General features: G+C 57.6%; 9 protein-coding genes across 9 annotated transcripts; 6 read left to right on the top strand and 3 right to left on the bottom strand.

The window, feature by feature from the left end:
- The first annotated feature begins 24 nt into the window (after window positions 1-24).
- Window positions 25-4,483, top strand: SCHCODRAFT_02639805 (2-oxoglutarate dehydrogenase, E1 component). Its single transcript, XM_050346105.1, has 21 exons — window positions 25-366; window positions 426-703; window positions 757-918; window positions 978-1,044; window positions 1,094-1,236; window positions 1,366-1,489; window positions 1,610-1,823; window positions 1,906-1,911; window positions 1,968-2,077; window positions 2,129-2,181; window positions 2,234-2,271; window positions 2,325-2,424; window positions 2,478-2,741; window positions 2,815-2,901; window positions 2,963-3,161; window positions 3,216-3,244; window positions 3,297-3,353; window positions 3,409-3,469; window positions 3,520-3,620; window positions 3,676-3,843; window positions 3,896-4,483. Exons 1-21 carry the CDS (start codon window positions 246-248, stop codon window positions 4,337-4,339), a joined length of 2,826 nt encoding a protein of 941 aa, XP_050197806.1. The 5' UTR covers window positions 25-245; the 3' UTR covers window positions 4,340-4,483.
- SCHCODRAFT_02639802 (uncharacterized protein) lies at window positions 4,265-5,225 on the top strand. Its single transcript, XM_050346104.1, has 4 exons — window positions 4,265-4,339; window positions 4,389-4,523; window positions 4,577-5,049; window positions 5,099-5,225. Exons 2-3 carry the CDS (start codon window positions 4,511-4,513, stop codon window positions 5,023-5,025), a joined length of 462 nt encoding a protein of 153 aa, XP_050197805.1. The 5' UTR covers window positions 4,265-4,339; window positions 4,389-4,510; the 3' UTR covers window positions 5,026-5,049; window positions 5,099-5,225.
- Window positions 5,097-6,903, bottom strand: SCHCODRAFT_02639798 (uncharacterized protein). The gene is made up of 4 exons (XM_003027374.3): window positions 6,789-6,903; window positions 5,884-6,730; window positions 5,668-5,833; window positions 5,097-5,615 (listed from the first exon to the last, which is right to left on the bottom strand). Exons 1-4 carry the CDS (start codon window positions 6,822-6,824, stop codon window positions 5,444-5,446), a joined length of 1,221 nt encoding a protein of 406 aa, XP_003027420.1. The 5' UTR covers window positions 6,825-6,903; the 3' UTR covers window positions 5,097-5,443.
- A 108-nt stretch (window positions 6,904-7,011) lies between these two features.
- On the bottom strand, window positions 7,012-8,371 carry SCHCODRAFT_02639796 (uncharacterized protein; the record flags this gene model as incomplete). The annotated part of the gene is made up of 3 exons (XM_050346103.1): window positions 7,012-7,898; window positions 7,951-8,255; window positions 8,369-8,371. 3 exons carry the CDS (start codon window positions 8,369-8,371, stop codon window positions 7,130-7,132), a joined length of 1,077 nt encoding a protein of 358 aa, XP_050197804.1. The 3' UTR covers window positions 7,012-7,129.
- A 949-nt stretch (window positions 8,372-9,320) lies between these two features.
- On the top strand, window positions 9,321-11,156 carry SCHCODRAFT_02752396 (uncharacterized protein). The gene is made up of 4 exons (XM_050347262.1): window positions 9,321-9,332; window positions 9,387-9,490; window positions 9,569-10,831; window positions 10,888-11,156. Exons 1-3 carry the CDS (start codon window positions 9,329-9,331, stop codon window positions 10,781-10,783), a joined length of 1,323 nt encoding a protein of 440 aa, XP_050197803.1. The 5' UTR covers window positions 9,321-9,328; the 3' UTR covers window positions 10,784-10,831; window positions 10,888-11,156.
- Window positions 11,157-13,055: 1,899 nt separating this feature from the next.
- On the top strand, window positions 13,056-15,024 carry SCHCODRAFT_02752395 (uncharacterized protein; the record flags this gene model as incomplete). Its single annotated transcript, XM_003027650.3, has 2 exons — window positions 13,056-13,070; window positions 13,125-15,024. 2 exons carry the CDS (start codon window positions 13,056-13,058, stop codon window positions 14,877-14,879), a joined length of 1,770 nt encoding a protein of 589 aa, XP_003027696.2. The 3' UTR covers window positions 14,880-15,024.
- Window positions 15,025-15,162: 138 nt separating this feature from the next.
- Window positions 15,163-16,888, top strand: SCHCODRAFT_02639790 (uncharacterized protein). Its single transcript, XM_003027649.3, has 3 exons — window positions 15,163-15,186; window positions 15,244-16,719; window positions 16,772-16,888. Exon 2 carries the CDS (start codon window positions 15,246-15,248, stop codon window positions 16,689-16,691), a length of 1,446 nt encoding a protein of 481 aa, XP_003027695.1. The 5' UTR covers window positions 15,163-15,186; window positions 15,244-15,245; the 3' UTR covers window positions 16,692-16,719; window positions 16,772-16,888.
- Window positions 16,889-17,309: 421 nt separating this feature from the next.
- SCHCODRAFT_02516996 (uncharacterized protein) lies at window positions 17,310-18,177 on the top strand (the record flags this gene model as incomplete). The annotated part of the gene is made up of 2 exons (XM_003027648.2): window positions 17,310-17,406; window positions 17,459-18,177. The coding sequence occupies 2 exons, from the start codon at window positions 17,310-17,312 to the stop codon at window positions 18,175-18,177; spliced, it is 816 nt and encodes a 271-aa protein (XP_003027694.1).
- Window positions 18,178-19,405: 1,228 nt separating this feature from the next.
- Window positions 19,406-21,272, bottom strand: SCHCODRAFT_01243053 (uncharacterized protein). The gene is made up of 7 exons (XM_003027372.3): window positions 21,253-21,272; window positions 20,980-21,109; window positions 20,877-20,919; window positions 20,528-20,827; window positions 20,405-20,472; window positions 20,208-20,353; window positions 19,406-20,152 (listed from the first exon to the last, which is right to left on the bottom strand). Exons 2-7 carry the CDS (start codon window positions 21,044-21,046, stop codon window positions 19,541-19,543), a joined length of 1,236 nt encoding a protein of 411 aa, XP_003027418.1. The 5' UTR covers window positions 21,047-21,109; window positions 21,253-21,272; the 3' UTR covers window positions 19,406-19,540.
- Window positions 21,273-21,621: the final 349 nt, after the last annotated feature.

The following is a 21,621-nucleotide window of genomic DNA, read 5'->3' as shown; positions in this document are numbered from 1 at the left end:
TCTTGCGCTTCGCAATGACCGTCATCTCGATTGCTTGAAACTCCTACTGCCATTCAATGGCATTCCTCTGTCCCTCCGCCATGTTCGCGACATCCAACACCGCGATGTCATCGATCAGTTCCGGGGTACTCGCGTGGGCGAACATGTCTCGCGGGGTCAGCTGAACGGACGGACCTAGGCGCGCACATCTTACGTCTCCGACGCACACTCGTCCCCGCTTCTCCTGAACGACGACGGCCTTCAGAATGCTCCGCCAGTCACCCATCTTCCTTCGGGGTCAGCGCCTGCGCCTCCCCGCCGCGTGGCGCGCGTACCACGATGAGTCTTTCGGATATCGTGCGGCCAGAGTGCATGAAGTGCCCGATTGTGCGTAGCTGGCCCCTCTAGAACGAGTTTCATCAACTCACAATGGTACATCGCGCTAGATACACCGGAGCAGCTGGCGAACCGCGCAGCGAATGGGTCCCTGCAGCGCTACGCCGACATGCTGCGCTCGCACGGGCATCGGGCCGCGAACATCGACCCGCTTGGCCTTGTCGCGCGCGATCCAGTCGCCGCGCTCGATCCGTCGCGCTACCACCTCAGCGGCGCCTACGACGTCGACGGCATCATCTTCGCGGGCGAGGGGCAGCAGGGACCATGGGAGCTAAAGGACATCGTAGAGCACCTGAACGCGGTATACGTGGGCCGCGTCGCGTATGAGGTGCGTGGTCATGCTCTTCTGACCATTGCACAATGTACTGAACTGCTCGGCAGTACATGCACTCCCCACACAAGGCCGAACGTCTCTGGTTCATGCGCCACCTCGAAGCGCGCGAGCAACGTCTCGCGCCAAACCGCAAACGCATCCATTCCCTCCTCGCTAAGAGCGAGGCCCTGGACAAGTTTCTACAGCTCAAGTTCCCCAACTTGAAGCGGGTACGTCCTGTTGTATACCCTCCGTCAGCTTCCTCATTGATAGGGGCCACCGACTTCAGTACGGCCTCGAAGGTGGCGAATCCATGATCCCGGCGCTTGACTCGTTATTCCGCGTAGCAGCGCAAGGTATGCGTGATCCCTTTGGCGTCCTGGCATGGCGCTTAGACTGTCATAGCTGGCGTTGAGCACACGGTGCTCGCTATGCCCCATCGCGGACGCCTCAACGTCCTTCTCGGACTGCTAGGCTACCCTCCCGCAGGCCTGTTCCGCAAGATCAAAGGCGGCAGCGAGATCCCGGAGGAGTTTACCGAAGGAGAGGTGAGTAGCTGCTCCGCATATTCATTCATGTACAGCAGCCGTGCCCCCGTAGTCCTCGATTTTGCCGCTGTCCATCGCGCCTGCATTCCTTTCCTCTATACATTAGACGTCGAACTGACCTCACTCCAGGAAGACGTTCTCGACTACCGTGCGGCTGAAGGCGACGTGCTCAGCCATCTCACCGCAGTCAAGGATCTGGAGTACGACGGACGTCACATCGAGGTCGAGCTCCTGCCGAATCCATCTCATCTGGGTGCGTTCGAGCTTATCCCTTGCCCTCTTCAGTCCTTCCTTCCATTTCCTCCTACTTACCTTTTACCCTCACACTCATCACTGCTTCATACGTGCAATGCCTGATCAACTAACCCCGCAGAGGCCATAAACCCCGTCGCCCTCGGCAAGGCGCGCGCCAAGCAATACTCCCTCCTCAAATCCTCCCCTGCCGACTGCGCTCTCGGCGACCGCGTGCTATGCGTCCAGGTGCACGGCGACGCGAGTTTCACGGGGCAGGGTGTGGTCATGGAGGGTATTGGGCTGAGTAATCTGCCGCACTATACGACGGGGGGCAGTGTGCATTTGGTGGTGAAGTGAGTTTCCATCCCAGTGCCCACGAGCAATACTGCGATGCACCCGGGCTATGAGGCTGACAGCAGTGTCTCTGTTCTGCAGTAATAAGTGAGTTATGCTCCCATTGTGGGGGACACAGGAGTAAGAACTGATGCGATGACTAGTATCGGCTACACCACACCGGCTCATGGCGCGCGCTCGTCGATGTACTGTTCGGATATTGGGAAGATGGTCGGCGCGCCGGTTCTGCATGTGAACGGGGATTATCCCGAAGGTATGTTGTCTTTTCTGCGAGAGGGAAGAAGGTTAAGTGGACTATTGTCAGATGTTGAGCGCGCGATGGAGGTCGCTTTTGCGTACCGCGATCGCTTCCGGAAGGTATGCTAGGTGACATGTGACTCAGAAGCTGAGAAGTAACAACGCACCGCAGGACGTGATCGTGGACTTGCTCGTCTACCGGCGATGGGGGTGAGGCCGTTCTCTCCATCCATTTTCCTCCTTTTGACGCTCTTTCTGGACAGACATAACGAGCTTGACGTCCCCGACCTCACCAGCCCGAAGATGTACGAGAAGATCCGCGCACGGCAGTCCGTTCCGCAGCTATACGCCTCGAGACTAGTGGTGAGCTCACCTCCCCCCACTATAGAACCCAGGCTAACAATTTTATATCTTAGGCCGACGGCACCCTCACCGCCAAAGAAGCTGAACGCGAGCGCACCGAGTACAGGGCCCAGCTCGAAGCCGAACTCGCCCGCGAGGCGGCGACGGACCCCACCACCGGCAAGCCCGCCTACCAGCCCGAGTGGAAAGCCTCGCCCGGGTGGGAGCAGATCGTGTGGCCGGCGTCGGCGGCGGCGGTCCGCGAACCTAGCACGGGTGTCGAGGAGAGCACGCTGGCGCAGATCGGCCGCGCGAGCGTGGCGGTTCCGGAGGGCTTTGTGAGTGTCTTTGAAAGTGGTTTGGGATGCGTATGGGCAGCCTGGAGAGGGATGCTCACGAAGGACGTTGCAGGCCCTTCATGACAAGCTCCGGCGGCACATCAAGCACCGTCTGCAGGCTATCGACGCCGGGAAGGGCCTGGACTGGGCGACGGCTGAGGTATGCATGCATATTCCTGCTATATAGTCATCCTCGTCACAACCTGACTTCACCCTCGCAGGCAATGGCCTTCGGCGCTCTTCTCCTCGAGGGTAACGACGTCCGCATCTCCGGGCAGGACGTCGGACGCGGGACGTTCAGCCAGCGGCATGCAATGCTCGTGGACCAGCAGACGGAGCGGACGGTCGTCCCGCTGAATGACTGGGCAGAGAAGGGCGACACGGGAAAGAAGGGCAGTGGGAGGTTGGAGTTGGCCAACAGTGAGTCTCGGGTAATTGTCTTGGGACGATAGCGCTGATGCGGCCTCCGAATAGGTTCACTGAGCGAAATGGCCGTGCTTGGGGTATGTGATATCTGCCATGTCAATACGCGCGGGTACTGATCTCGTCATCAAGTTTGAGTACGGTGCTAGCTGGGAGCGGCCGACGCTGTTGCCCATATGGGAGGCACAGGTCCTTCACTCGTTCTGCGACCCGCTCTCGAGTCTTGCTGAGTGCCTTGGTATAGTTCGGCGACTTCTTCAACGGGGCGCAAGTCATCATCGACACCTTCATCTCGTCGGCGGAGAGTAAGCGCATTATGACTCTACTGTCTTACTCGCCCTAACCTTGACCTCAGCTAAGTGGCTCCGGCAAAGCGGGATAGTGCTCCTCCTGCCCCACGGCCTCGATGGCGCGGGTCCTGAGCACTCCTCTTCGCGTATTGAGCGGATGCTGCAGGTGCGCCTTCTCCGTCATCCGTCGCCATCTCGCAGCGCTCAAGCTGTCCGTGTAGCTCACCAACGACCCCTTCGCCTCCCAATCCACGGAGCCGAACGTAAACATGCATGTCACGTTCCCGACGACGCCGGCGCAGTACTTCCACCTCTTGAGGCGGCAGATGGCGCGCAACTTCAGGAAGCCGCTAATTGTCGCTGGGCCGAAGGGCTTGTTGCGTCTACCGGTAAGGTTCCAATACCGTGCATAAAGCATCGGCATGCTCAACTAGTTCGCAGGCTGCCGGTTCCTCCCTCGCCGACATGGCGCCGGGCACCACATTCCAGCCAGTGCTCGACGATCCTGCGATCTCCGACCCCTCGAAGGTCGACCGCGTCCTCCTTGTCTCTGGCAAACTCTACTACGAGCTCGCGAAGGCCCGCGACGCGTCCTCGCCGACCACCGCCATCGTCCGCCTAGAAGAGCTTGCGCCCTTCCCCTTCGCCCGCCTGCGCTCCGTGCTCGAGCGATATGCAAACGCGTCCCGGTTTGTGTATGTACAAGAGGAGCCGCGGAATCAGGGCGCGTGGGGGCATGTGGCGGCGCGCGCGAGTTCGGGTGTACTTCCGGAGGGGAAGGAGCTGGAGTATGTGGGGCGGGGTCCGAGTGCGCTGCCTGCTCCAGGTCTCGGGACGCTGTATAAGGCGCAACAGGCGGAGATTATCAGGCGAGCGCTGGCGTAGGTAGGAAGATGAAAGCATTGCAGCGGGAGCTTTGACTGTATCCAGATAGATATACTGAGAAGCAAAGGATATGCAAGGATTTGAACATGTACAGACAGCACCTCGAGTAGGAAGCGCGGTTTTTGGAGCGGCGGTACGCTGACTTCCGTGTTGCGAGCTGCGTATGCGTCGATGCGTGAGGCAGGTGAGCAATCGTTTTGACCGGTGTTGCGGGGGCGTCTGACGAGGACTGATCAGAAGGTGCTCAAGAAGCAGCGAACTGGAAATTACTCACCCTGAAGTACCTCTGCAAGGACGACAACACGCGTCATGCCACTGAAAATGATGTAGTCGACGCGCTCGTGCCCATTCTTCGTGCGAGCGCACGCGTGATAGCGGAAAGCGTGGCCCCTCCCCTGTCCGATGGCGCTGCAGCAATCGTCAGCTTGACTGAAGAAATTTGGCACGACACAGTACACTTCGACATCTGTTCGCAGGAGCTGGACCTTACCTTACCCAGAACCAATGATCCATATCTTAGCGCGGAGATGCCTGTGGAGGAAGAGAAAGTGGTCGAAGGGGAGAAAGTCGCAGCAGTAGCGCTGAGGGTGACCAGACGTGCCGGCCATGCTCACTCGCACGCTCTGATGAGCGCAAAGGTTCTCGTCGGAGACACAGCCAGGCGACTTCGGGGGGCTAGCGGTTGATACTCCCTAAAATGGTCCTTGGAGGTGAGCAATGAGACGCGAGTCGATGTGCAACCACTGACCTCAGTCTCAGACCGCTCGCGAGCTTCTCGTTGTACACACATTCGCCGATCTGTCATTCTTATACGGCAGTGATGTGGATTCATGTAGACGTACTATATACGCAGTCGTAGAGTGTCCGAACAGACGACATATGCACCATGATACGAGCCGCAAATTGTCCACCCTTTATCTTCGTCAGAGAACATGAATGCATGAATAGGAAGCACGGGTAAGACAGGGCGACAGACCTCCCCGATGAGCGACCGCCCTTCGTAAACATCCCCGGGGTATGCCCCACCACTCGTACGTACAGAGACCAATGAATATCCAACTCGCCATTGATCGCCACTGTTCCAATCGCGCGCATACTGTCATCCTAGAACGCCGCCTCGGTGATCTCCCCCCTCGACGAGAAGCGGGGCAACAGCCGATGTAGCTCGTCCACAAAGCGATTGTCCAGCCGACGGAAGAGGAAGAACCGGAGTGCCTTGAGCTGCTCAAATTGCGGCGAGGCGAGGAGGTCGTCCAGTTCCGCCCAGTAGGTTTGCCTGAATCTGTGATGAGTTCACGTGAATATAGCGGTGACAAGAGTGGTCTCACTTGTCTGGGCTGATGATCCCGCAGTCGAGCGTGAAGACGAGGTCCTGGACGGTGTCCATCGTCAGGCCCTTGACGAATGGGAGGATGAGCCACTCGGCGACGATGTCGAGGATGATGTGCCGCAGGTTCGGGTTGTGGGGTAGGCGGAGCATGTCGAGGAAAGCCTCTGCGACGTAAGTGAGTGTTGAGTGCGCCTACGGGATATGGAATACGCACGTTCTTCCGCCTCCGAATAGAAGGTCCCGTTCGCGGTAATCTCCACCTTCAGCTCGTCCAGCGACGGCCCCGCGGTCTTGAGCAGCTCCTGCGACTCCCAGATAACATCGATCGGCACGCGGTAGTTGATGAAGGCAAGGTGGAGCGCGCGCAGTCCTTTCCTATAGCGGATCCCGTTGGCAAAGACGGTAAGGACGTCCCGGCTAGCGTCCTTCAGCACGAGGGCCTTAAGGCGCTCATGTGTGGGGGTAAACGTTGGGCCGCGAGTGACGGTGCCCACACGGCACCCACGAAGGGTGGCAAGCTCGAGTGACTTGAGGGCGATGATGGGAAGGAGGAGAGTGTGGGAGTACGGGAAGGTGACCCAGTCAAGCTCAAGGGCGGTGACGCGCTCGAAGTTGGTGAGGGTATGGAGCCCGGCGGACGTGAGCTCGCCGACGCGTACGGAGTCGAAGGTGAGCTTCGTGATGGAGGTGAGGACAGCGGAGAGGGGGAGCCCGTCACTGGTGCGCCAGTGTAAAAAGTTGTCCATCACGTCGAAGTCGGCCTTCGACTCCTTCGAGCGGATGGTGAGCGACTCGATCGGGAGCACGCGCAGGCCGGAGTAGGGGGGCTTAAGCAGTTCGAAGAACTCGTCGAGCTGGTCCTGGTAGCGGACAAGCTCCTTCTTGGACATGCGCAGGCGGCTCGCTTCGATGTGCCAGACGCGGCATACGAGCGCGCAGATGGAGATCGTGGCCTTGTCCTCGCTGTGATAGCGCAGGATCTGCCCGATCAGCTCCGAGGGAAGCTCGCCGAGCGCAGGGGCATGGTCCCTAGGGTTGGCGATCCGGTTGTAGGACTGCGACTGTGGTCGCAAAAAGTCAACTTCCCGGATCCGGGTAGGCAAAATTGCGAGCACGCACCGGCCGGTGCACCAGCTGCGAAGATTTGCTCGACATCGTGTTTGAAGGCGATGGGGAGTTGAATTGTGGTCAACGACAGCACGTCCTTCACGGGTCAAGGACGTTGCTGATGATGGTCAGAGACAAGCGGCGAGAGCGCGCGCAATCAACCTCGTGGCTGCCCCGGAATTACCCCGCCGCATCTGGTGACCCTCAGGCTTTCCGTCTTCCAACGGACGAGATCTTAGCGCTGTATCCTATCTTGACATTCGATAGGCGGAGATAGGTACTTTGGATACAAGAATAGGAAGTATGTCTGTAGACAGCGCGTCGCGATAGTCCCTCGGGCCTCGTCTGAGGTCTCACCACATTTCGATCTCCGACGCGTCCTGCAGTCCCCTCGCCCGCGTACTAGCAGATAGATTGTCCCCTCTTGCCAGCTGCTGCGACTTGAGCAGGTTCAACTTCCCCCACCCCAACTCGATCCCAAACAGACCTGGCAGCGCGTCCCACACCTTCCGTTTGTAGTCGCCGTAGTCTGCATGCGCCCGCCAGAAGCACGACTCGCAGAGCACTCCGCGAAGGGCCTCCCATCGCGAGTCGAAGCCATGAGCGTCGAGTGGGTCATCGCACCAAGCGCGCTGGGCGATATGCCGCGTACGCGCCGCGGGGCATGCCAACGGGTCCTCCTGCGCACAACCAGGCGGGACGACGAGCGTAACAAGACAAGCGTATGCCTTGTACTGCCAGCCTAGGTCGTGCGTGAGTGTCAACGCGGGCCGGCGCCACTGCTCCGGTAAGATGCGCAGCTTTCCGCGCCACTCCATGCCGTCGAGCAGTTCGTCTCGCGAGCAAGCAGTCGCGGCGAGGTATAGGGCTGTCGGCAGGATCCAGGTGGCGCCGGCTTCTCCAGCTGCAATGGCCACGGCGGTGTGCAGCGCGCCATTGTTGATGAAGGCCGGTCCAGCGGGCTCAACGTGAGGAGGGAAGTCGACGAGGCGTGTCGGGTAGAAGGGTGCGAGATGCCCGAGGGCGCGTCGACGAAGATACGCGACCTGATACCGGTGGCTCATTCGCAGTACGGTCTCGATGACCCCAAAGTCCGCCGCAGGGGGGAAGCGTTCGAAGTACCTTGGAGATCGGTTAGGTCGCAAGGCGCGTAGCAACGACATAGTCAACGCACTCTGGGATGAACATCGCACTGAGGAGTTCCTTCATATCCTCCGGCGCGTCCTGGACCACGATGTAGTGGCACCCTTCTCGATATCCATAGTAGGCGCTCCGCGCCGCCAAGCTTCCATCGTCCTCGTTTGCCATGATCGACTGGAATACGGCGGAGTGCCGTGCGAGAATGTCTCGCTCGACACGGAAGCCGAGGTTCCCTGCCTGTACGACGATCTTCCCGTCGCCAGGAAGCCAGAGCTCCGGGCACCGCTTAACGTAGAGGTGCGGCGGCGGGAAGACGCGATCGAAATTATCCACGTCGTGCTGCATCGGGCGCGATGAGGGGCGCGCTGACGAGAGGTTGAAGGGCACGCACCATTCTTATGTGGTATCGGAAGCTAAGAGTGGCCGTCTGGGACAGCGACTCAAAGAATCACCATGGTCCAGGCGCGCCATGATGGTTGCTTTCGAGCTGTTCAGTCACCCTTTCGGAGAAAGATGTGATCGCTGTTGTGATGTGATGTTCCCATTCATGACCGTCAACCACCATGGGCTCCCGACTTTTGTTCATTTTTGTCTATTCTCCTACGTCTTGACTGACATTTTCGACAGCATATAAATTTCTTTGAACTGTCAGGATTAACACAAGTCCCCCGTATAGAACGGACGCCATCTGCGCGGCGCGTGAACGACGGTCCCATCCTTGTCGTTGGTGCTACTAGCTGCAGCGAAGACACTATACTCTGAGCCCTCTTGCTCCTTGTTGGCGCTATATATATGTGAGTTATCTTCAAAGATGACCGCTTTGTGATGTTATTCATATGGCCTGTGACGGTGTGCCTTCGAACACAGCAAAACTCGAATACGCGTTCGTCAGCTCAACCGTGACTGCTATCATCATCCTCGGGGAAAACCATCTACTACGTATGCACAATGGAGATAGCTTTCAGCATCCCGAGCCCTTAAGTTTGTCATTTCCGCTGAGGTCAGAACTTGCAATTGCCCTACTCTGTACAACTCCTCTCGGGTTAGAATTTATCCCATCTGGCGAGTTTGTTGCTTCCTCCGCAACTTAGCGATCTTTGCCCCTCCTTTGCTTGATGCCCATCGATGCATTGACGATGGGGCCCTCATCCCCGGCGCTTTTGGCGCGCAATCGCAGGTCCCGGTATGTCTTCTTGAATAGCATGTATCTTGCGGGCATACGCCAACCATCTGACTCTCCTCGCAATCATGACTCTTTCCCAGAATTTTCGCTCCGACGCACTGACAATTTTCGAACATGCAGGTTTCAAAGCTGCCACGCGTACATCACGTGACTGTGGAAGGTGATTGCTTTACTCCCGCTGTGATCCGTGCGGGACGGTCTCTGGGACGCGACTTCGACGCGGTCCACGATGAGTGAGCTATAACATTCGTCCCCTCCCTCTTCGATGCCTCTGATATCTGCCCCAGCCAAGTTGCTCCAGGATTCTCGCGCCTCCCTAAAACGACTCGCGGCCCGCGCAAGCCGCGAGTTTCAGCAAATCAAGTTTTGCCCGTCTTCTAGGGACTTACAGGTCAGTGGCGAGTACATGCGTACGCTAGTGCCACTAGGGCTCGTATCGAGATATATGAACGCTGACTTTGCTATGCAGCGGCTGATTCAGTCGAAGATTGCACGGATACGTATCAACAAGTCTCGTGCGAGTCCCATCGACCGCCTCCCGCCGGAAATCCTCACTGAAGTCTTCATTTTTGCGGTCGAGTCTCTTCCTGACGGTGAGAGAATGCGAATGGCTATGACCATTGCGCGCGTAGACACGTTCTGGCGACTCGTCGCACGCTCCATCCCACATCTGTGGACCTCTCTCTTCGTCGAGTCAGCTCACGACATGAACCGATACCGCAGCCACTACATCAATCTAGCTGGCGACCTCTCACTGCGTGTGCATTGCGCCACTTCCGCCACGACTCTGCTGTTTCTGCGCGACTTTCCGTCGGATACCCTTCATAGATTCACTTCCATGCAGCTGGCGAGTCCTGTGGACATCCGCCGCCCTTGGCCATATACGCAACGCCTGATACACCTAGAGGAACTTACCATCAACATCGATTACCCCAAGCCCCCGCTAATCTTCGACGAGGGGCGAGATATCATGTCCTTCCTTGCTGCGCCCCAATTGAGGTCCTTGACCATCAACATAAGGGAACTTGGCTTCAACCGGGACTTGTGTTTCAGACACCTTTTCATAACGCTCACCTCACTGACCATCGTAACGGACGGTGATGAGGGGCTGCTCTCCATGTTCACTGTGCAGAAGCTCTTGCCGCAATGCAGCCGGTCGCTGGAGAAGATTGACATCGACGTCGGGTTCGTGTTTGATGGGGATTACCAAGGACAGATGGACATCATGCCCCACTTGGCGTTCATCCGGATGGGTCGCAGCGGCTGCGAGCTTCTCCGATGCATCGAGGCGCCCAACGTGACGGCCATGTCCTTCTCATCTCCCCATCCCAGCTTCGCGCGCGACCTCCTATCCTTCTCGTCGAAGGCCCTTCTTCTTTCGCATCTCCGGCGACTGGAGATCAAGCATTGGCGGGGTAACAGCGAGGACGGAGAGCTACTCGCGCAAAGCATGGGGGCGATGGGAAATCTCCACCAGTTGTGTATCGCGGGTTCCTTCGTACCGCTGGAGCTCGTGCGAGCCTTGACTCTCCTTGAGGATGCGCCGCCGTTGCTCCCCGAGCTGCGTACCTTAGAGGTTGTGGATCTGACAAACGAGCACGAGCTACGTGATGCGCTCCGAGAGTTGTATGCGTCTCGGAGGGGCATCGACATGGTTTTGGGAACGATGGGCGCGGCACTGTAGGGGAATTGGCGTCCGGGACCTAACTCAATAGGGAGATCTTCAGAAGAGGTGATTGGCTGCTACTCCTCGAACGTCCCTTCCCATTCTGACGTCGATCATGGCAGACTTGTGCGCAACCAGTAAGCGCGGGATGTTATTCCTCGACGACGAAGATCATCTTGGTTCCGCTTGCACCTCGATTGTGCTCCCGATGCTGCGATGGAGATGACGGACTTACTGGCAACGTGTGCTTGAGAAAATCGTGACACCTCGGACGTGGCTTATAGTTGAATAAAGACCGTCATATTGGCGGTATGGAGTACATGATAAAGCGCTACAAAGAGCCTAGTATGTATTCGCAATGTCGAATACCTGATCGCACGAGAACCACAGCGTCGTATGCTTGAGCGCTGAAAAGATTGCTGGACAGCTTGCGAGCAGGGTCAGCACTGAGTCGAACAGTTGTTGGTCTTCAAGTTGGCCCGCTCATGCATGAATGCGTGACCGGCTGGACTTGCGAGCGAAGGAAGGCCTGACAAGCCGGGGCTTGCAAGAATAATTGAGAATGCTTAGTGATGTGAGAAGAGAAAGGCGTGCGCGCATCAAGCAGCGGACAAAGGTGACCGTTATTACAGTCATGGATCGACGCCCTGATATCTGCATTCGCCGCGACGTCGTGTAGAACTTGGCTGTCGGGCGAGGAACCATTAGTGCGGCGCGACCACGCCCGCCATTGTGCCAACTTTCGAAGATAAGTCCAGTTCGACCTACTCGCGTGCATGCACTGAGGTCGACGCGCTCACGCGAGTTATGCGAAGCGTACGATCATGGGGCTCGGCGAGCGACACGATGGAAGGAGTCTATCGCCTCGCAAGGCGATCTCGCGGAGTATGCGAGAGCATTGTAGATCCTGAAGAAACTAGCCACCCGCGTGCCCGATCTGTCCGAGCATGTGACGACCAGTTGAGGTCGGTGTAGCGCATCGTAGGCGAAGGCCGTCGTTGCAAGCGATGCTGGCGAGCATTGATGCCTATACGGGCTGCAAATGCATTGGTCCGCTAATGAGAGACGACTCGGATGGCAGCGTGGACGTTGGCGTGAGGAACTCGAAGAGCTTGAAAGATGGGAACGGGCGCATCGCTTCTTGTTGATCTGGGTGCTATGGATGGGGCGCTTCGCTGAAGAGAACAAGACGCCGATGACCCGAGTGCCGAAGGAAGGGCGGGCGTGACCAATTGCGGTCTAAACCATGGATGGGACTGCAAGTTCCTCGACCCGTAGTTTTGATGGGTACTCAATCATCCTTGCGAAGAGTCAGAGGGATGAGTGCCGGAGAAGATGTGGACACGCACCTCGTCGTATAACGCCCAAGGGTGGATCATCGAGGCTCTCGCGCTTAACGCTGGACTCTAGGAAGCACAATCATGAACGCGTACGGGAGCGTTGAACCTGGAGGTCAAGTCATAAGCGACGTGTATACAGATACGAGCGTCCGATGTCGTACATGAATAGTATGGTGCGTAAGCGAGCGGCATGATACCGGGGCCAACTCATGGGTAGCGAGGTTCATTATGGGTATCGTTCGTGACGCGCGATTGCGAATATCGTTTGTGAGGAGAACAATCGAGTGGGTCGTGAGCAGTCGGTGCGTGTCGCGGTCGGCGTCTGTCAAGGAAGTCCTTCGTCGCATCAGCATCGGGGGAGGAGGAGGGGAAGTATGTAACGGCGCACCGCAAAGCATGTCCGAATCAACCGCGCCCGTCGATGGGCCGATTTTTGAGGCGGTGATGGCCTGCGAGAAAGAAAGCAACCAACCATCTGCGAGGGATCTCGCATAGTGGAGTATCTTGCTGACTTGAGGATGAGTGTGTGATGAGGACAGAGTGCAGCCACGGCTTGTGGGACTCGGTCGCTGGGTAAGGAGGTAATGGTTAGCAGGCGAGAGTTGCTCATGGTAGCACACCTGATGCATTGCATGGGACCTTCTGTACCAATTACGAGCATCGCCCAGCGCGGACTACCCAGCTCACGAGCAACGCCTCGAACCAGTATGGGTAGCCTGCTGTAAAAGCAGCAAAGGAGGCGCGATGTGAGGCCATGCAAGAGGAGGACTCGAGGGACGAGCATGATATCGATATTTTGTAGTCTTTCTCGGTCTGCAGTTCGTCGTTCGGCGAGGGAACGACAGCGAAGTGCGAAGGCAAGCGCGCCGTTCGGCGAAGTCGGCCCGGGATACTCGGCTAATGCCGGCCAAGCGTCGACGAGCAACTTGCCTCCCACCATCAAGTATAGGATGGGTTATATCCAGGTGTGTAGAGTCGCACTCCTTTCAATATACTGGTATGCTTTAACATGAGCTCAGATTAGGATATCTGACTATGGTGGGGTGCATCCGGAATCCCGCCGGACCGACTCCCAGGAAGACGCACTCAGCTTAGACGGTGACACTGTGCTCGCGGACGCGTCTGCTCTGCTCGAATATGCGCAGTCTCTAGTCGAGCCTGGGCTGCAGCGGCGCCGACTCGTTCTCTCGTCTACCGAAATCAAAAACATCCGGAAATTTGCGCCCGTGCTCGTCGCTCAAATCGAGCGCATTAGCACTGTCAAGAAAAGGATCGTCGCTTCCGGCGAACAGAATTTCGCCACCCAAAACTACGACCTTTCTGCAGCTCGAAAGAGGCTGCTCCGCCAACTAGGGCTACACAGGTCCCTCATCGCTCCGATATGGCGTCTTCCGCCCGAGCTGCTGTCGGACATCTTCCTTCATTACAAGGCACAGCACGAGGATCGGGCTGCCTGCGATGCGCACTTCATGATGCGACTAGCGCAGGTTTGCTATGTTTGGCGCGAGGTGGCGCGAGATACTCCATTTCTATGGACGCGCTTCACGGCCATGCGCTGCTCGCGGATGCCCGAGGTCGTCAACGCCGAACTGGTCGCGCTGTCCAGGACCGCGCCTCTGACCATACATCATGACGGCGATGACCCAGAGGACAGGATACTGCTGCGTCTACTGGATCAGCTACAACCTCACGCAGCGCACTGGGGGTCGATCAAGTTGAGCGGCCGTGTCCGCACCTTTGCACAACTACCTCTCGTCGCTCTTCCCGCTCTCCGCGAAGCAAGCCTGACATTCTATGACACTTGGCCGCGAGTCGTGGAGTTTGATGAAGTTCTCTTGTTTCTCGAGCATGCCCCGTGGCTCGAGCGGCTCAATGTCTCGTCGGACTCTATCACATGGGACGAGGACGAGGAAGAGGACGAGTTCATAACATTCCAAATCCCGCAATTCTTTCACCTCACGCACCTGTCGGTCAGTCTGCCTCGCGCGCGTCTGTCGAAAGACGATTTGATGCTCGGCCTTTCCCCATTCACCGATTCGTTGGTTTCCATGACGCTTCATACGGACCTCTTCGTGCCTCCTGCTCATTTGGACCATACCGCGGAGCCGACACCTTTCCCCGCGCTTCGTATCCTCCACCTCAGTCAATCCGCCGGCGAGATCCTCCCGTTCATCATCGCCCCCTCATTAGACGAGCTCACGTTATCGGAGACCGGGGAGACCCCGTTCGTCTCGCTCGCCGCCTCCGCCGCCCGGCCAGAGAACGCGATCGCATCCCTGCGCAAGGCGACTCTAACCGCGGTGCGTCCTCTGGATCATCATGCGGTGCTTGAGTGTCTGGAACAGATGGAGGGACTGAAGGAGCTTCATCTCCGCGGTGATCTATCGCCAGCGCGCATCTCTACGTTCTCGCTCGACCTATCACGGAGGATGACATGTCTCGGCGCGCGGGTGAGCGCGTCGCGTGCTGCGAGTTTCCTCGAAACCAGGCACGGGCTAGCGGGACACGGCGAAGGAGCGTTGAGTAGAGCGGCTTCTATTGAAGGAACGGCGGAGGGCAGATATGGGCCTGACGAGCCGTGCAGCAAGTGCGCGCCGCCTGGCGACATGGATGCGCCGAAACCGTTGTTGCCTTCTTTGGTGGAGCTCAAGGTCGACAGCATGCCTCCGGACTATGGGATTCACTGGCGTGCGATGCTTCGATCGAGGCAGGTCCCGCGCGTGTGCGGGGGCTGGCTGGTACCGGAGCTGAAGGTCGTGTCGGCATGGACGTAGAAGGGGTGGAGGGGTGGAGGGGCGGAGGGGATTGAGCATGGTGGATGTACATTAGATATTACGATCGCACTGTTCCGTACTCTATATGATTGCGTATATCTTGGTATACTCAGACACGGATTCCCTCGGAATCCTTCTCGCTGCGCTTGGTCGCTTGGAGCGGGCTGACTTTGAACTTAAACAAGTTAACCATTGATTCACGTGAGGATCACGACTGATAGCGGGCCGATTGCCGCCGACGGACCGGTCGCCCTATGCAGCGTGTTCTGCACGAGGAACCTTCATCCTCTTCGCCGCCGAACTAAGCGTGAGTGCTCTCCAGGAGGCTTCCTGCTCCATGAACTAACTTTGACCGTCCGCGCAGACATGCAGGAACGTATAGAGACCGCGCTCAAGCGCGCTGCCGAAGTCGCGAACTTGGAAATGCAGCGCGAGAGCGTGGAGCTATCCCTGGACCGCCTGCAGGAGATACATGATCATACGGCGCTTCTTGAGGACGAGCTTGAGTTCTTGGACTTGGAGATTGCCGGCGTGGTCGACGTACCACGCAAACTGAACGATCTGATTGCCGTGCGGGGGAAGATCACCGCTCAGATGGACATCCACCGCTCTCTCTGCGCACCAGTACATCGCCTCTTCCCGGAACTGCTCTCGGAGATATTTGTCTACGCGACGAAGTCGGCGTCGAAAACATGGGCATCGAAAACATCGCAGCTCGCGGTGGCATGCAAGCTTGCGAGCATCATCGCTGTCTGGCGTCGCGTGGCTCACGGAACGCCCTTGCTCTGGCCCTGCCTTCTCGCTGATGACGAGCATCAATGGAACACATATTTAGAAAGGATCATCACCCTCACTGGCTCTCTACCGCTTGTCGCGCACTGCCTCAGTACGAGAACGACAGAGCTGTTCGTGACCCAGCCCGCTATGCATGCGCGCAGATGGCGGGTAGCGACATTGTGTTCTCCCATCTGCGCTATAGTTCCTGCCGCAGCGCGTGTGGAGGCACCGACCCTCGAAGACCTGACAGTACATGGTATGATCTGTGATGATCCGGAGGCGCGCGAGGTCACAGACTATCTTGTACTGCCGCGCCTCCGCTGCTTGCGAGTCTTCCTCACAAACCGACTTGGCGTTGGCCAGGCCCTCATATTTCGCATGCCGCCCACGCTCACCTCGTTCACTCTCACTTTCAGGGCAACGGAGGCGGTCCTCCTCCACGTTGTGAACTTGCTGCATCAATGCGCGAGCACTCTCGAAAACCTGTTCGTCAATTTTGGAACTCGGATTGATGAACGCGGATGGTCGATACCTGTCTTCATGCCAGCCTTGAAGACTCTCACCCTGTACCAGGACGGCTGTCTACTGCTCGAATGCATCAACGCACCTGCAATTGAGCAGCTGACCATTGAGATTGCGCCGATGTTCTTCGTAGAGTCACTCACGATCTTTCTCGAACGTAACGATTCTTCTGTGTCCCATCTCATCTACGTCTGCATCGCCATCGTACCAGAGCTCGACGAGGACGATACAGAGATGCTTGTGCGATGCTTGGGAAGACTGGAGCGCCTCGAAGAGCTGCACTTCACTGATACGACAATCCCTCTCGATCTCGTGCGTTCTCTGATTTGCTACGAGAGTGTGCAGCCAGCCCTACCGAAGTTGCGCGTCCTCTCTCTGGACAGCCTGCCGACGCCGGAGCATGAGGCGGCACTGCGCGACGTGTACGCCTCGAGGAGGTGGAACAGGTGTATTTGTGGGATGGATATCGCCATACTTGAGGATCCGGATGAGGTCATCGCAGCCAATGCCTAGTATGCGGCAATGACGGAACTTCAGAATGGTGCGTATGTATCCGCTTTGAGTGCTCATCTTCACGCGCTCATTCGTGGCAGATTATGACTTTACAAGCCCGATTGATGTTTACCAGAGAATGTAAAGATGCCGTACTAGTGTAGCATCTTTCAGCGATTGATTTGACAGAGTTACAGCGCGAGATTGACCATATATTCCCGTCTCCCTTTCAGCAGATCGAATGGATTGGGAGAGCACGACAGTCGGCGCTCAAGCACGGAAGGGTCGGCCCGGATGAGAGCACTTGAGGGCCGGCTGCGCTGGTCTCAACAGGTTGTCTCGCGCTTTCATGTCGACACATACGTCCCATGCTTTGCTGCACATTCGCCTCGGCAATGAGCCCAGCCTCGTCTTGTGAGTACTAGTGTACTTGTCTGTTTCGTCCATGGTCCACTGCCTTCTCCCCCACCTCGCATGATGGAGACGTTTTGAACACAATGAAGTGAGCCCTCTGGTGTTTGTGCCCGAGGGAGCTCCTTGTGACTGGTTCTACAACGGTATCTGACCTCGCTCAATCCATGCTGTTTCTGTCCGTCATGGTGGCATAGACTCTGACCGGCTCGGACAGAAGTTTGGGCGATGCGCGCACGTCGCCCATCTCGTAAGGCATGTCCTCCCGTCTTCTGGAGTACGAGGTTCAACTGGGTTGGCGTATGCTTCCCGCCGCCTTGCGGAGGTGCGTCGTCATGAGCATCCCGCTCGCTATATATCTAACTAGACACCTTCAGGGCGAACGTTCGACGGGATAGCGGCCGAACATGACCTATCCAGCACGCACACTTCGATCGCGCGGCGGACGCCTCCCCTTGACTCTGCGCCATTTCCTGATCACGTTATATTGGGGTATCTTTCGCCGCTCCGAGTTCGAAGTAGCTCGATCGTCGACCCATACGGCGTTGACAAAGAAGATCGGACGAGAAATGCGGCCGACATCGCGCACGGCGTTCGCAGTCAACCGCACCCTGGCGGTCCTGTACTATCCTTCCACATCGACAGTGGCGATCATCAGCTCCCTGAGCATTGGACCGTCGCCCTTGCCGCGGTCGACCCTCAACATCATTGTCGGCTTGTTGACGACGCACTCCTCAGCGTCAAGGATACGATTCTCATTGTCGGCCGCCAAGAACTCGCCTTACGCGGATGCTCACGTTGTGCGACGTTCTCGTATGGAGGCCAGCTGTGCTCCCCTTCTATCACGGCAATCACGACTTCGACGGGCGGTCCTGCGCTCATCATCTGCGCCTATGAAGTCGTCGTTTACAGGCCCGGCTCGTCGACGCTCGATAGTTCTGCACCTGCATCCACCCCCGTACTTTATTGTTCACCAGCTTGGTCTGCTCCGACTTCCTCGATGTCGTCGTACAACCGGAAGACCCAATGGCGATCGCCTCGCGCGCGAAGCGTGCACGCCTCTGTCCCTCCACGCCGGCGCAGCCAAGCGCGATGAAGCGAGCAGCACCAGAATCGCGACGTTGAGTTGCGGACAATCACGTCTGCCGCGCTCGATGGTCACTCGAGCCCTTCGCGGGGCTGCGCACTTACGTCGTCCGCGCTCATGCGGGCAGACGCTGCTGTCGGATGCTGACTCGCGCGGCTTGCAGCCGTCGCAGGTCTGTCCCAGTCACGCTCGTGCTCATCCTCGTCGCGCACGGCCGCTCTTGCTGGGGCCGTCGCTCGCGGGGACTTGCCACGCGCGGTAGCTCGTGCGGGGTCTTCCGTCACCGCTTGTCGCAGAAGGATGATAGTCTCGCTGCCGCATCCATACACCGCCGCGCACGGACGATGCTTGAGCTCTCGATGCTGGTTGCGCGCCAAGAGGCGCGAGCTCAGCAAATACGCAGTCACGCAGGAAACGCCGTCGATTCGCGGAATGGGCGGCCTAGTACCCGAGATGCCTCGGCTCGGGCGCGTGCTGATATCGTCCGCTGTCGATACCCGTGCCTTCTCGTCGCTGAGCGTGCCTATCGGCTCACTTTCGCTTACGTCGCTGGTGGGTGCTTGAAATGTAAGCGCAGCGGTCACTAGATCGTGCGCCCTGCGGCCACGCCGGTTGCGGAGGGGGCGCTAGACGGAAAAGTGCGCGGAACTTCGGCGTCGTCGGAGCGGAGGGCGCGCTCGATGGCGGTTCCGCGTGCAAGAGATACGCGTACGCCGGTGCGTTTGCAGCGGTACGCGGAGGGAAGGTTGTGTGATCATGGTCGGCGGTGTATATTTTGGTAGGACCTGTATATGCTCATCGCCAGGGTTACGCACTTGTACTTCGAGCGGGTTTGGTTATACGGATATGCAATTCTCGTAAGAAAGGCACTTTTAGCGATTGGCAGTGATATAGGATAAGATCCTCTCGATGAGTCGAATAAACAAGTCGCGAACTCGGCCGTTCGCACGTCCTTGGCCTCGCATGATCTTCGCTGTCGTTCGCCCCGCTCGGCGTCAAACTGACATAAGATATGCCATGAAAGCAAGGGGTTTGGCGGATGGATCTGTGGTGGACATTCCTTCAGCATATCCAGATGAGCTTAATGATTCTGATCGGCGCGTCAATACGGGAGCATTTCCTTTGAGCTCCATCACGCTTCCGCGGACGTTCGTCTGCTGCGTGCATCTGAGCGTACCAACGATGCATACTCGGAAATGACATGATGAGACACTACGCGTCACTCACGAGCCTTAGATTGCTCCAAGATATGTATTTCGAAAGTAGTACAACAAATACACCGCATAAGACCTGTACGACAGTGCGACAACAACAGAAGACAGAAGGTAGGTGGCGACGCGGTGCGCCACGTTTGAATCGGTTCGATACACCATTAGATGATTTGGGTCATGCACCCAATGCACGTGAAGCGACGGAAGCGGTCCTCGCCGCGCAGCTTCCTCAGGTCCTTCGCAACAAGATACTTCGTGGCACGGATCCCAGCCTGCGGACCCCCGACCTCCGGATCGCGCACCCACTGTGCGGGATCGGGAACAATCTCCTCGCCACGACCATCCTTCACCATCTTGATCGCGTGCAGGATGACCGTCTCGAGCGTCTGCGGCGCCTCGCCCGGGTTCGTGCGCCGGCGGATCGGGAAGCAGGCGAGCTCTGCCCAGGTCGTCTCGTACCAGGCGAGCGCGCTCGCGGTGTCATCGATGTCCTTGTCGACGTCGGCGTCGACGCCGAAGCCGATGTAGGGCGCAGGAGGGCGCTCCGCTGGGCGATCAGGGCGTAGGACGTGGTGGAGGTGGCCTTGGTTCCAGTCGTCCAGGTGGTCCTTCATGTCAGCGACGGTGACCTGACTCCCATGCTCCTCGAGGCATCCCGCATGGAAGAACTTGGCGCAGGGGATGCAGTATCGGATTTGGCCTGTGATCATGGTGTTCCAAACCTGTCCAAGAGTGCACATGTCGGCCATGCACATCATCTCGCGAGCCACGGGCTGTGGATGGGATGAATACGAAAGTACAAGCTCATATCTGGAGAGGGGAACTCACCACGTCGTCTTGAGCTGTTGGAACATGGTACCTGCAGGTCAGATCGTTGTTGTCGACGGGTGGATGACATGGAACAGGTCTGCCATCGCGTATCTTCATCACCAATTCCCCGTATATAGCCAAGTCGATGATACCGCACAGTACACCTACAAACAGAGCCCATCAGACTGGGCATACTTATAGTTGGCTCAACATACTATGAAATTTATTGGCCCAGACCAGGACATGTGTATCGACGGCGATGAGCTCCGGGTAACGCACTCTCCTAGGCGAGGCTCAGCTGTGGGCGGCAGCACATCAGATAACAAGCGACTACTCACTCGCGCATCCGAGCCCCGTTGACCTCCCCCGGACAGCGCAAGTACTTGACAACGACCGCGCCGTCGGCCAGCAGCATGCCCCCCGATGACGAGGCTCCAGCCCCGCCTTCGATGGCAGGCGCAACGAGCCTCACGTAGCTATAGGCCCAGTCGTGGAGGGCGGGGTCGCTGATCGCCTTCTCTGCCAGACGCCTGCTGCTGCGTGTGACGGGCTCATCTGGGTCGCTATCCGAGTCGTCGTTGTCGGGGTTGAAGGGCAACAGGCGGAGGTCAACGCGCTTGCGCTCCTTGAGAACGAGGCTGGTGGGAGGATCAGAGTGAAGGACAGCGTCAGGGATAGACCACACACCATTTGCCGGGGACCAGTGGGATCATCGCCCCATTTATCTCGTCTGAGGGGCAGCGTGAGGACCCGACATCCAATAGCGCAGTCGAGGCTAGGGAAAACTCACAAAGAGCCTTCTTGGGCGCAGCAGCCACAAGGTCGCCGGAAGGTTTGACACGAGAGGCACGAGGCATGACGAGGATGTGGAGGCAGCGGACAATGGTGGTGGTGGTTGAGAAGAAGGAGGAAAAGGACGGCTGATGGGAAATTTTCAGTATATATACGCCGTAACGCATTCACGTGATGCCCTTTGCATATGTTATGCAGGACCGATAGAGATACTGTTCTGAACGCATCTGTACATGGGAGGAAATGAGGCTCGCAAATTTGAAGAGCGCACCTTCTCGCGAGTGATTTTGGGAGCCAACGACAATACGTGAGATGGAATTGACAGACAGACTTTCAAGGACGTTCAAGAGCCTTCCAAAGGATGTATAGACTTCGCTAGATGCTGAGAGGGAGTGCAAAACAGCCTTGGTCCTGCGTAGAATGACGATGAGCTGCCTTGAAAATCTGTGTATCTTGAACCGAAGAGAGAAGGCCAATTTGCGGGACCCTGCAATAGATAGCCTCATGTTGACGGCAAGGATGCATAAGTAATCGTCCAAAGTCCAGTTTCCAGGCATGTGCACGTCCAATGGCAGAAGAGATGGCGGTCGGTGACAAGGGTGGCCCAAAGCGCGTCGGTGATCCCCGCTTGATCCCACAA

This window comes from Schizophyllum commune (genome assembly GCF_000143185.2).
Source record: "Schizophyllum commune H4-8 unplaced genomic scaffold SCHCOscaffold_12, whole genome shotgun sequence".
Taxonomy (NCBI): Eukaryota; Fungi; Basidiomycota; class Agaricomycetes; order Agaricales; family Schizophyllaceae; genus Schizophyllum; species Schizophyllum commune.
Note: the sequence above shows the minus strand (reverse complement) of the source record. Positions and strands in the feature narration are given on the sequence as shown.

Excerpts from the sequence above, each read along its gene's own strand:
- SCHCODRAFT_02639790 (XM_003027649.3), top strand. The coding sequence starts at position 15,246 with ATGCAGGAACGTATAGAGACCGCGCTCAAGCGCGCTGCCGAAGTCGCG.
- SCHCODRAFT_02639805 (XM_050346105.1), top strand. The coding sequence starts at position 246 with ATGCTCCGCCAGTCACCCATCTTCCTTCGGGGTCAGCGCCTGCGCCTC. Across the intron at positions 704-756 it reads TGGGCCGCGTCGCGTATGAG|TACATGCACTCCCCACACAA; the intron begins GTGCGTGGTCAT and ends ACTGCTCGGCAG. Across the intron at positions 1,045-1,093 it reads ATTCCGCGTAGCAGCGCAAG|CTGGCGTTGAGCACACGGTG; the intron begins GTATGCGTGATC and ends AGACTGTCATAG.
- SCHCODRAFT_01243053 (XM_003027372.3), bottom strand. The coding sequence starts at position 21,046 with ATGCCTCGTGCCTCTCGTGTCAAACCTTCCGGCGACCTTGTGGCTGCT. Across the intron at positions 20,920-20,979 it reads TGCGCCCAAGAAGGCTCTTT|ACGAGATAAATGGGGCGATG; the intron begins GTGAGTTTTCCC and ends GCTGCCCCTCAG. Across the intron at positions 20,828-20,876 it reads CCACTGGTCCCCGGCAAATG|CCTCGTTCTCAAGGAGCGCA; the intron begins GTGTGTGGTCTA and ends TCCTCCCACCAG.
- SCHCODRAFT_02639798 (XM_003027374.3), bottom strand. The coding sequence starts at position 6,824 with ATGTCGAGCAAATCTTCGCAGCTGGTGCACCGGCCG. Across the intron at positions 5,834-5,883 it reads CTATTCGGAGGCGGAAGAAC|AGGCTTTCCTCGACATGCTC; the intron begins GTGCGTATTCCA and ends CTTACGTCGCAG. Across the intron at positions 5,616-5,667 it reads GGGATCATCAGCCCAGACAA|GCAAACCTACTGGGCGGAAC; the intron begins GTGAGACCACTC and ends TCACAGATTCAG.
- SCHCODRAFT_02752396 (XM_050347262.1), top strand. Across the intron at positions 9,491-9,568 it reads CGTCTTCTAGGGACTTACAG|CGGCTGATTCAGTCGAAGAT; the intron begins GTCAGTGGCGAG and ends TTTGCTATGCAG.